General features: G+C 42.1%; 1 protein-coding gene across 3 annotated transcripts in view; it reads left to right on the forward strand.

The window, feature by feature from the left end:
* pde2a (phosphodiesterase 2A) overlaps nt 1-12,529 on the forward strand; it is a 125,215-nt gene that overhangs the window by 84,613 nt on the left and 28,073 nt on the right. For all 3 annotated transcript variants that reach the window (XM_089013519.1, XM_089013518.1, XM_089013520.1), the window contains 2 exons: nt 9,453-9,542; nt 11,469-11,557. In XM_089013519.1, coding sequence (XP_088869645.1) covers nt 9,453-9,542; nt 11,469-11,557 — 179 coding nt within the window. The remainder of the gene's footprint in view (nt 1-9,452; nt 9,543-11,468; nt 11,558-12,529) is intronic.

Genomic DNA, 12,529 nt, shown 5'->3' on the forward strand with positions numbered 1-12,529 from the left:
TCATTCAGAACCAACTGTGAAATCTGTAACCATGGAGATCCACTTCTCCACTTCTGCCATCAGTTTCCAGGGCAGCAGCATTTGTGGTTGGAGGCTTCAGAAAACCTTGACATTTTTTTGATCATGCAATAACTGTGCTCATAAATGAACCTCTCTCTTTGAATCTTCTTCTTTTCCTTTCGGCTTTTCCCCTCAGGGGTCGCCACAGCGAATCAATGTCCTCCATCCATCCCGGTTTTGTGCATCCACTTCTCTCACACCAGCTACCTTCATGTCCTCTTTGACCACATCCATAAACCTCCTCTTCGGTCTCCTGCCTGGCAGTTCAAGGCTCAGTATCCTTCTCCCTATATAGTCACTCTCTCTCCTCTGGACATGTCCAAACCGTCTCGGTCTGGCCTCTCTGACTTTCTCTCCAAAGCCTCTAATATGAGTTGTCCCTCTAATGTACCCATTCCTGATCCTATCCAACCTGGTCACTCCCAAAGAAAACCTCAACCTCAACATCTTCAACTCTGCCTCTCTCTTTGAATACTGTGTACAAATACACAGAGTGTAAAGAAACAGTAGAGAAGGAGGGCGATGAAGGGTGAGCCGAAAGTGAATTGGAACTAAGTGAACGGTGAGAGTATGTGGATGTCAGGTCCTGAACAAAATAGTGTGATTAAAAGCCAAACAATAACCAAAAGATGAGAGTGAGGTTGTCAAACACGGGCAGCCAAGAAAGAAAGTGAGGGAATAAGATGTAGGAGATGACTCTGTAGAGTGACAAGTGACACTGAGACAGAGAGTGTTAAGACTCGGAGTGAATAGAATGTGTATACAGACAAACGAAAAAAGATGGCGCATGAATCATTGGAACCTGAAAAGGAGAAACATTGCAAACCTGAACAGTGGAGACTATTATTGTACCCTACCTGTCTGAATTGGTGGCGATGAGTCACCCCCCATGTCCTCCTTCCTCTGACTCTGAGGTTCATCCTGCTTGGTTTTTTTTAAGGGCTGTCTAAGAGCACCCTAGCATTTTCTCAAACAAAGGCTCCAATCATTTACTTTTCACAAGGTCATGTGTGCACCGTTGTGATATTTGGTCAACTCTAATTGGCGATTGTCAACATTTGAGTTGAGGTCATCTCATTTGTGACAAATGATGATAATCATACACGTTGAAATGAGACACTATGCTTTGTAGTTCATGGCACCATAGCAAGAATTATTGTGTCGTCAACAAATACAGACACTTGCCAACTTCCAATGGAGATATGTTCCGAACGGTCGTTCGTACGGTGAATTCGTTCGGTGAATTCGTTCGTAAGTTGATGCAGTGCTATATATTGTATGGAACGTATGTTTAAGGCTTATATAAGTATGTTTAAGGCTTGTATAAGTAACATGTATTCAATACTGAATAATGAACATTTAATAAAATATATGCTCTATAAATATAGGTACATGTACAACTGGAGAGAATACTACTTATGTTTCTACAAAAATATATGATTATTCATAAATCGAATGTTTGCAATTCTCAATAATCACATGTGGAAAACTTGTAAATATGGGTTGATGCAATAAAGCTACATATATCAATATGTCTTTCTTGATACTTGCACTATGTACAGTTTTTTTTATGAAACGGTTTTACACATTTACAGTATACAGTTGACATTTTTATTTTGCTATGCTTAGAATATCTGGTTTCTATCCTTTCTTGTATAAGTCTTAGCCAAGGAAGTCACAAGTTTTAAAATTGGCGTTTGACTACAATCACATGAATCTTGTCCCCTCATTGGGCCCAAGTGAGCCTATTTCTTCCTTTGTGATCAACATCGTAAGCAGCCTACACAATGCATACAAAGAGCGGTCGGAACACAGTTTGTTTCTTTGACTTTTGTGTGTGTGTGTGTGTGTGTGTGTGTGTGTGTGTGTGTGTGTGTGTGTGTGTGTGTGTGTGTGTGTGTGTGTGTGTGTGTGTGTGTGTGTGTGTGTGCGCGTGTGCGTGTGTGCGTGTGCGTGTGCGCGCGTGCGCCTGTGCGCGTGTGTGCGTGTGCGCGTGTGCGCGTGTGTGCGTGCGCGTGTGTGTGTGTGTGTGTGTGTGTGTGTGTGTGTGTGTGCGTGCGTGCGTGTGTGTGTGTGTGTGTGTGCGTGCGTGCGTGTGTGTGTGTGTGTGTGTGTGTGTGTGTGTGTGTGTGTGTGTGTGTGTGCGTGCGTGTGTGCTCGTGCGTGTGCGTGTGTGTGTGTGCTTGTGTCTGAGAGAGAGACTATGTATGCTAGCGTGTGCCACTCAAGAAGTGAAGTACGCAATAATTGGTTAAGCGGTTGTCTCAATGCTTTCGTCCCTCTGGTGTAGTTCAACACGATTCACCTCTAAGAATGAATGTAAAAGGGCGTCATGACCAACTGGATGAATGTCATAAGCGATAGCAATAATTTACTTGGTTGTAACGGCGCCACCATGGAAATGTTAGTGCCGCATCACATGAACGGTGACTAGGTGCGAATTTAATGAGAGTGCAGGAGTCACATCGTACAAAGGGATGTTCGTTCAAGGAGCCTAATGAAACATGACACGTGTCTTTATGCGTCAGCAATGGGACGGATTACTTTGCTCACATTAAATTCACACTCGTCAACAAATCTAAAGAGGCGCGACTGTATGAGATGGCAGCAAAAGTAGTGATGCATTTTGGAAGTGTGCTATGTTGGATTGAAACGGCGCGTAACTTTCCTTAATTGTCGCTCATGTTTATTCAAACATGTGGGATATTTTTTTAGTCCATTGGCAACACCGGAAACTCTGTGTATAAAAAAATGTGACATTTTATATTTTTGAAAAAAAAATATTGCATTTTGCTTATTTTACCTTGACCTGCTTCCTCTTGAAATCAGTGTAAAGTAAAACATTTAGAGATGACATTCGCTGTCTCAGTTTAACAACTTTAACAACATTTGTTTTTTCAACAATGTCACCTGCTCCTATCATAGCCCACCTCCAGAAATAGTTCAAAAATTGCATAGGTCGGTACTAATATCACCCTGAGTTTTGATTCCTGAATTGACTTTGTGACAGATAATTAAAATTAAATTGCATGTACTCTTAATTCTTGATCTGAATGGGCTGGAGCAGTTAGATAAAACACCTCCTTTTTCCCCCAGAGATGCATCGTATTTCAGCATTTTTAATCTGAAAGACATGATGACGACCATTTTCAATGCTTATTTTTCTTATGAATATGTTTTCCCCAGTATTAACTCTACTGTGTCTCTCTGTTTATATGGTCCTGTGTGGTTTGCCCCTTACTCACCGTGAGTTGATAGACTCCAGCTCACCCTTGAACCAAATGGGGACAAGCACAATTGAAAATGCAATTAGTGGCTTGTGCAATTATTGGTTGTCATGTAGCTCATTTAATCTCTCTCTCTCTCTCTGTCTGTCTGTCTGTCTGTCTGTCTGTCTCTCTCTCTCTCTCTCTCTCTCTCTCTCTCTCTCTCTCTCTCTCTCTCTCTCTCTCTCTCTCTCTCTCTCTCTCTCTCTCTCTCTCTCTCTCTTTTGTAATTAAAAGTATCTAAGGGATGAAGCCAGACAGTGTCTTCTCTCTGTTTGTCTCCACATGAGATTAAGGCCTTTAAAATGAGGCAGATGATCTTCTCCTTTGTCGGAAAAATCACATCTTGACTTATATTTGTCCGATGTAATGCGATGCAATAACGTTTTTCTGTGGCACAAGTTTTTTTTCAAATGGAGGAATCTGAAGCGACACAATGATTGACTGGGTAGCACATCTGCCTGACAGTGCAGGTGTATCGGGTTTAATTCCCATTCCAGCTTTCCTGTGCTTCCCGTGTCTGTGTGGGTTTTCTATGGGTATTCTGGTTTCCTCTCACATTCCACAAACATGGCTGGTAGATTATTGGAACACCCTAAATTGTCTCTAGTTGTGACTGTCAGTGTAAATATTGGTTTATATTTGTTTGTCCTCTGATTGGATGGCAACCAGTTCATGGTTTACTACTGCCTGCCCGAAGACAGCTGGGATTGGCTCCAGCAAGCCTGTGACCCTTGTGAGGAAAACCACTTTAGATAATGGATCGATGGATGGATAAATCTCAAATGTCTTGAATTATTCTGAGAAAACATATTTATCGGCAAGCATACCGGGGCCTGTCTTCATGGCTTGGCTGTATTCTACAGTGCATGTGTCTCCAGTATGTTAGTGATGCTACTGGAGACCCAGCTCTGTTGGAATAACAACCAGGACCCATTGCATCACTACCAGGTCCCTCCAGTCACTCTACATTAGATACGGTTCTGATGTGTGTCATTTGGATGTCACCACCTGTCTCTTGACAGGATCTGGAAGCTAACAAATTGGACTAGCCTTGTCAAAAGGCATTGCGATGAGGTGTCAGAGGCATATTCTTCAGGTTTATTGTAGAAATGTATCCAGCCATTCTTGATACTGCGTATCCTAATGAGGGTGATGACGGTAAACTGCAGCCCAAGTGTTGATTTTGCTTGACAAGTGAACTCAGGATTGATCGGCAACCAATTGCCAGGCAAACATAGACCAACAACTACTCACCCATAGATTATCAAATAACATTTAGAGTAAAATCAACTGAGACACCGATTGGTACCGTGGAAAATATCAAACTCCTGCACAAATATAACATTACTACACTTTCGCAGAGTGAAATGATATTGACATTACACACAGCTTTTTTGGCTTCATGGCGCCCACTTGTGTGTTCCCTGTGTAGACTTGATTAAACTTTTCAGAGATCTGTCCCCACAGATCTGCTCCAGATGTCTACCTCATTTTTCATTAACTTTGACATGACATGATAGCACTTCAGAGAAAAGAGTAAAGGCAGCGTTCTTCTCTGCTTATACATCTTATTGTCGCTGAAATCATACAGTATATGTACTATCATTTCCTTTCTACATTGCGTGCTGACTTCTGCATTCTCACATTCTCAGTGAGCTCTTATAAAGTAGGTGTGGACTATCATAAGAGGGATCTCTTTAGTTGTGCTCATTACTGGTCCCATCCAAAATGTCAGACCTCTTTGTGAGATGAAAAATGCCAGTGATATAAATAAATAAATGGATGGATAGATAGATAGATAGATAGATAGATAGATAGATAGATAGATAGATAGATAGATAGATAGATAGATAGATAGATAGATAGATAGATAGATAGATAGATAGATAGATAAATAAACACGAATAAATACATAAATATATACATAATTAAAGACATAAATACATACATTCAGAGATGAGAGGAGACATACAAGGAAAACTGATGGCATGGGGCGATTTCATGGGAAATAAGATAAAGGCAACAAGTAACTTCATATGTTTGTATGCCCATGATTAGTTCACTTTTAGATTGTGGGGTTATCACACTCACACAGAAGCAAAATTGTCAAAAAGTCCTGTACATTTGAAAGATAACATGGTCAATAAATACAATAATGCCAATGCACCATTATCATAATCATGTTAGTGTGGGATCCGAGTGTTGTTATGCCATTTTCAATTCCGTTAAAAGCTTTCCCCAAATTAATTCAAGATGAAATGGCATGAGGAATAAAAATAATCTTGTTACCATAATGAAATGATGTCTTTTTCCATTTCCATTTTGAAAACTGACACATCCGTTTGCACTAATGTGCATGTGACCGTGTCCTCCATGTTAAGTGTGTCACAGATCTTTTGAAATCACAACACAAAATAAAGGCAAAGGTCAACATTGCATAATCAAGATGTTCGTCGTAGTGTAAAGGCTTCTCAAGATCCCAGGATCAAGGCGCTTCGCAATGACTTCAAACCCCAAAACAACACAAAGAATGCATGTGTACATCTTGCCTGACCTATGCCAATTTAGAGAGAGTTCAATGACACTTATTTAATCTACTGTTTAAAATGTTTGATAGACTGCAGCTCCTACAAACCAAATAGTACACAACACTGGTGTTATGTGGCCTGCAACTGAAAGCTTCACTCGTAGTAACAAAAAAATAATAATCACGGTGAATGTGTCAGATACTAGCAAAGCTACAAGCTAACAAGCCATTGAGACCATCACCCTTCTTAGCCAAGGTTTGCTCACTGGACTTGGAAATTGATTTACCAGTACTTCACCTGAGGCTCATGAGGAATTGTTCTGTGCTTTGTTGGCATTTTATGTAGGCATCCCTAAATGACATTCCATCTGGATTGATGGTCTACTGCTGTATCAAGTGGACGATGACTCCCAGTTGGAGTACAAACGCAGGGGTAAACTTCATTACTACATCAACAAAGGTTGATGGACCGACAGTGGGCGTCGAGGGAACCATTGATCTGAAGAAATGCGGCATTTGACTAATAGATGCTGGCCAATATTTGCCTGGCACACTGTTGTACATCACTGATTTTTACAAAATTCATGCTCTTGCTAATGTTATCAAAGCACTACAGGGGTTTCATGACACCATTAGCTCCCTACAGTCCACATAGGCATTTCTAAAGCACCCCGTCTTGTGTTAACCATGTCAAATTGATGTACATTGTTAGGCCCAGAACTGTTGGATTCGTCCAAGGTGGGACATCCTAATAAATTACCTAACAACATGCTGCTAGGTTTTCACTCGAATGTCAATAAACAGCATAGACATGCATTAATTTGTTGTGCTTTGCCGCTAATCTATTCTTGCTCGTCACCAGCAACAAAAGCAAATCGAAACACCCAAAATTCAAACAGACAAATGCTTGGTCCCAGAGCAACCCCTGCTATGAACTGAACCACGGCCATCAAGCAGGCCTGGCATCTTGCTTCCCAAAACTCTGGTAATAGCAGGGGATGAGCTGTTTTCTTGCTGGCGTCACCAGCTACCAGCGGGGCAACAACAGCAAGTTACTGTTGCTGAGTGACTTTGTTTTGTCCAGTGTGCATGTTTGAAACTTGGCTGCTTTTGCAACTATAGCAGAGCTATTGTGTGTTCACACTCAGTCGCATGACTGAAACTGTGGGAAGTGGGAATTGTGTGGTGCCCTGTCTGTAGATGAAACTGGGGTGCAAATGAAGGAATGAGTGTCGGAAACGGAATGTGTGCGCACACAACCGTCACCATGTGCGCTGACAGATTGAGAGGCGTGCACATTGGCTCACACGCACTGCCTAGAGGGAATATTGCTAACGACACCAGTAAGACTAGCATGTTGCCGTTGTCGCTGTTGAAGACAGAAAGACTCACACATAAACAGAACAAGATCCTGCTGGTCTATGATGTTTTATTTTTAGCTAACACGAGGAGAAACATGCTGTACTCTGTGTGCACAGTCCTCCCCTGCACCTAAATAGGCTTTTACCACCACATCTCTAAATTACCGGCCACGGCCTATAGCCCATAGTCAGTCTTGAGGACATTGTAATACGATAGAGCGTGTGCCCAGCACCAGCATCGCAGTGTGACTCAGGCACGGCATGGCTGCAGAAAGGAAGTCTCTTGAAAAGACTGTTTGGAAAAGTGTGGGGAATAGCCTCCCCATAACCACAGAAACATTGGCGAACAGATGCTGAAAGAGGGATTCTCTGCATCATCAAGTACCCAACACACCCCTCGCACACCCCTCTTCCATCACGTCCCCTCAGGCAGGAGGTTACGAAGCATCTGGAGCAGTTGTTTCCGCAAGCTGTTAGTCTGTTTAACTCAAACAATGCTCTGTAGCCCTGATATCAGTGCCCCCCCCCCCCTCAATCCCCTCACTTCCTATGGCTATTCATCACAGCTGTGCGAAAACTTTATCCTTGAACAGTAAATTATTTTTTGGGAGAAGCGGTGGGAGTAAAAAATGACCTTGTAAATACCATGTGCAATTCAAGCCACTTCAATTTTCATTCACCTACATCCCCACACCTTTACCTCATTGCATCTTTCACACATTTATATTGTGAATAAGCACCTCCCCTATTTCTATATCCTGTATTTAAATTGATCTAATTTTGTTGTTCTATTTTTATTTTCAAGTATATTGGGACTTATTATGCTATTTGTCATATGCTGTGAAAATGGGTCACGGTATGACATTAAAATGCCATAAATCCTTCAAAAATGAAATGCCCTATTCATTTATTGGACAGTTCAACAATATTGTGGAACTGATGAGGCGTGACAAGCAGATTGAAAGGAGGATTGATATAATAGATGTGTGGGGGTTTATTGGGCGAAATAATGATTGTGAAAGGTCAAAAGCCAGAGTTTGACATTTACCAAGGCGTATCTCCATTGGTTGTGTGCGCGCTCTCACACCCCCACACACACAGTGACAGATAATTGTGGGCAGCGACTGCGTTTTCACTTGTTCGCATCACACTTTGACCTACCCTACCGAGCAGAGATCACAATTCTGAGAGTGAATAAGTGGCAGACAAGATTAAAATAGGTTACAGAGGGTGGGGGGGGGGGTGCAAGGTTGTTTTCAAAGTTAAAACATACTTGGTAGAGGTCTTGCAGGCATTCCAGAGAGAAACAAGATGTTGTGTGTTACTGCCAGGTTTATCACGACAAGCTGAATATGATATGGCACTGACGGTTAATATTTGGAACATGGCGCTTATCTTTTTAATTTATATTCACCACCCCAGCATAAAAGCTGCATCTTAGATTTCTTCCGCTATTTCCCAACGCTTTGATCAGATTCCCCACTGAGATGCCCTTCCGCTAAAATGTTGCCGCGTAAGAATTGGAAGGGATTAAACTAAATGTCACCAAGTGGGCAAATATCACCGTGGTCGGTATGTACCACATCTGAATTGTAGTTGTGACACGGGTTTTTGTGAAAGATTGCGGAGAGGGTGCTGATGCAAAACTTCTCAAGGTCCAGTTGAAACATCTTGTGTTACAGCATCATTTACCTTGAAGCAGTTGAATTGAAACAGACCTCAAAAAGGGGCCCTCTCCTCTCAAATTGTTTCCATGCTGTACAACCCCAGTACAACAATGTTCAGCCATCCCAAGGTCCAGCACCGAATTGTACAAGAGACTCACCTCCCGCCTTTGTATCAAGCTTTCATTCAAATTCATCCGCACTTTACTCAGAAATTGAAGAAATTGGAAAAGTGGAGGGGCTTCTCTCTTGATTAAAAAAAAGGCCTGAAGGATGATGTGTTCCTCAGCCTCTGCAAAGGTTTTGTTTGTAGCTTTGAAACCTCGTTTTCAAAATGGGTTGGTTTGTCTGTTTCTTGCTTTTTAACCAACCAATGGCCAAGCAGCACTGGAAAATACAAAATGTTGTTTCATCATAAAATCGGTATCTACTACAGCTTCCGTTTACGCATTTCCGAGGTTCAAGGACATGAAATATAGCGCCCAAAGATACGACAACTTGGAGATCCCAATGTTTATTTGAAATGAGCAGCCAAACAGAAACTAAATTATACATATGACACCTTCCACAGGATGCTCTGCTGCAGCTGGCAGCCGTTGTTGATGTGCGCTCGTTGCGAGTGGCCCTTCGAGATGGCCTCCAGGCACTGCTTCCCCACATGGTATGCACACACACATACACACGTTTAGAGTATTCTCTAAGTGAGGGAGTTCATGCCCCTGCCCTTTTTATAATGGGGATAACCAAAATAGATAAAAAACAATTAATGAGAGAGAGAGAGAGAGAGAGAGAGAGAGAGAGAGAGAGAGAGAGAGAGAGAGAGAGAGAGAGAGAGAGAGAGAGAGAGAGAGAGAGAGAGAGAGAGAGAGAGAGAGAGAGGGGGGAAGATGAGTGATGGATACTATTTCAAGTAGGGTTTGTTTGGTTTATGCAAAATATTAAACATTGGTATTTGACATTTGAGCGCAATATAATGGATTTAAAACGGCAACGAGAAAAAAGTCATATAATTAAAAAAAACGAAATGGCAGAAGTGTTGGTGGTGGGAGATCTAAGTGAAACAACACAAATATGTTTTAAAATGGCAATAAAATCTGTTATTATGTAAATAGGCGGTTGTCAAATCACACTGATCCATGGGTCTACTGTAAACAAAATGAAAAGACTTTTGCCAGAGATTTGCAAGTTGCTGGCAGTCGTGGATCCCACAAAAGCAGACAGGAGGGAGGAGTAGGGTGTGTTAAATAAAGTCAGCACGAAGAAAATCTCAAAACCATGAGTAAAACATGACAAGACGAAACAAACCTGACAGGGAACAACAAACAATCACCCGACACAGAATGGTCGTGCCGGGAGTCCTTTTAACTGCCACTGATTAAAATCAACAACACTTATGCAGCTACAGGTGGGGCCCTGCATGGCCTATCGTTGGTCGGAAACTGAAACGTGACAAAGCCTGTGTTCAACCAAACTCTGATACCTCAGTTTACGAACGCTTTAGCTTCCAAACTTTTCGCCTTATGAATGTTAAATTTACGAGAATATAATATTGGCATACAAACTATTTTTCGGGAAACGCACAGAGCGCCACAATGTGTCGTTCGCGAACAAGCCGGTTCTTGGAGCTCCTGAAATGGCAGCCGGCATTTTTGCCCCTCTATTCCCCACCCCCAGTCTTCGGTTAAAGCCGCACGTGATTGGTCAAGATCCGTGGTAAAGGAGGGAGGGCACACACATGCAGCAGGACACACGCAGCAGTGAGCGCGGTGAGGAGTTACAGAAACAGAAACACACACACACACGAAAGGGAGACGACAGAGCTTGAAACAAAAAACAAAAGTGAAAAAAAACAATAAACAAAATGAAATGGTGAGAAAATGGATAGAAAATGCAGTAAAATTTGGACTTGTTTCAACTTTATTGATAGTTCAAAGGCAGAGTGTAGACTGCAAGCTTAAAATATCCCATCAATCAGGCTCCACAAATAACCCGCACAAGCCATCTGTACAATTTGAAGAGAACATACAAGCAAGGGAACCAGCTATTAATGAAGTTTCTAGTGTGTCTGCCTGCATCTGTTGCTGTTGCAATATCACAAATTCTAAGATGTACAACCCTGAGCTCCTTGAGACACATTATGCAAAAAGCTATCCTTTCCGTCAAGCCATCAACGATCATCTTAAAAGGTAAATAAAACTATTTTATTATCCAGTACAATTTATTTCACACACTTTGTGGGAACCAATTAAGTTCGTAAGCCAAGGTATCACTGTATATTTATTCTACTAAATTCTGCAGTTAGACTACAATATTTATAAACCTTGAAACTGCTACTAAGAAAAATTGAACCCATACAAAAAGTAGACAACAATACTCCAGCATATTTCTGCCCTTTCGGAACAATAACTACTAGCGTGGGGTGCACGTAACTCTTCTCCAAAGTTAGCATGTATATCTGTAAAAACTCTCTCACAAAAAAAGAAGACAAAAAAACTATTGTTCAAACTATGTGATATAGCGAGGTGAGAAATAAAAACAAAACTTCTCGTAAGTATGCGTACATGCGTATGTGTTTATTTCATTCTAGGAATGCGCATGTGTGTACACACTGGAGGGAAACTCAAGGCTGCTGTCGAACGATCCGCCGCATGAGCTGCCACAGGAGGGCAAGATCAGGTGCGTGTTGTTTTAGTGTCTGTTTCATATATGTGCAGCACGCCACGGCATTGCTTTTGAGTGACTGACTGCTGTGCCCTGATTTGCTGCCGTTTTGTCACGGGAGGTGGTGCCCTGAGAGGCATTGCAATAAGCGAGAGAACAGGGATGATTATGAGCTGCTCGGCGCTCAATCGCATCACACGCCGGCCTCGCTTCATACCGCTCAGTCTGCCATGACAACCTTTGCGCTTCCACCTTCTCTTTTTCCCTTCAGAGCACACAATTCCACTTCAAGGAACCATGAGACACATTGAGATTCAATGACACTATAAGGTCCCTTGGAGATTTGTTCGTTTCGCCCACCAAAAATATGATTTGCCGTGGAACTTCCTGACCATTGCATTAAATAGATGGCGTGCAGGTGTAAATGTGTATTGGTCATGCGGGACCCTCCATAAGCCCAGAAAAGCTAGTATCAAATCAAAGAAAACACATTGTCAGCCCTTTCTGGTTCTGTCTGCCCCCCAGTGCACCTGTTATTCCCATATCCCCAAAATATGCAGGGTAGCTTCCATAGGTTCTCACTGGGTAAGTTTGTTCAGGGTGCACACCGAATCTTGTCCGTATTCAGCTGGGATGAGATCTAGCACGTGTATGATTCACATGTACTCATTCACTGCCATTCCCGAATGTAGTTTTGCAGGGGGTGGCAATAAAGCATCAGACCTGGTCACACATCTGTCAATGTTTACCCTCCCACGAGGGGGCAGCATTTGCCTTTTGTACAGACTCCTCCACTTTCAATGCAGATAACTCCAGACTCATGTAACTTAGGAATGAACTATTTTTTTTTGTGGTGAAAGAAGTCTTACGCTGCATTGAATGTTTATGTAGTCCTAAAACTCAATATTCTGTGGATCCCGCAATTTGAGTGAAAATTACAAAAACCCTGGCACTGGAGTGGTCATATTTTGGCACATCGTCTGGCAG

Source organism: Hippocampus bargibanti, linkage group LG14 (genome assembly GCF_051943395.1).
Source record: "Hippocampus bargibanti isolate YZ-2025 linkage group LG14, ASM5194339v1, whole genome shotgun sequence".
In the NCBI taxonomy this organism is placed as follows: domain Eukaryota; kingdom Metazoa; phylum Chordata; class Actinopteri; order Syngnathiformes; family Syngnathidae; genus Hippocampus; species Hippocampus bargibanti.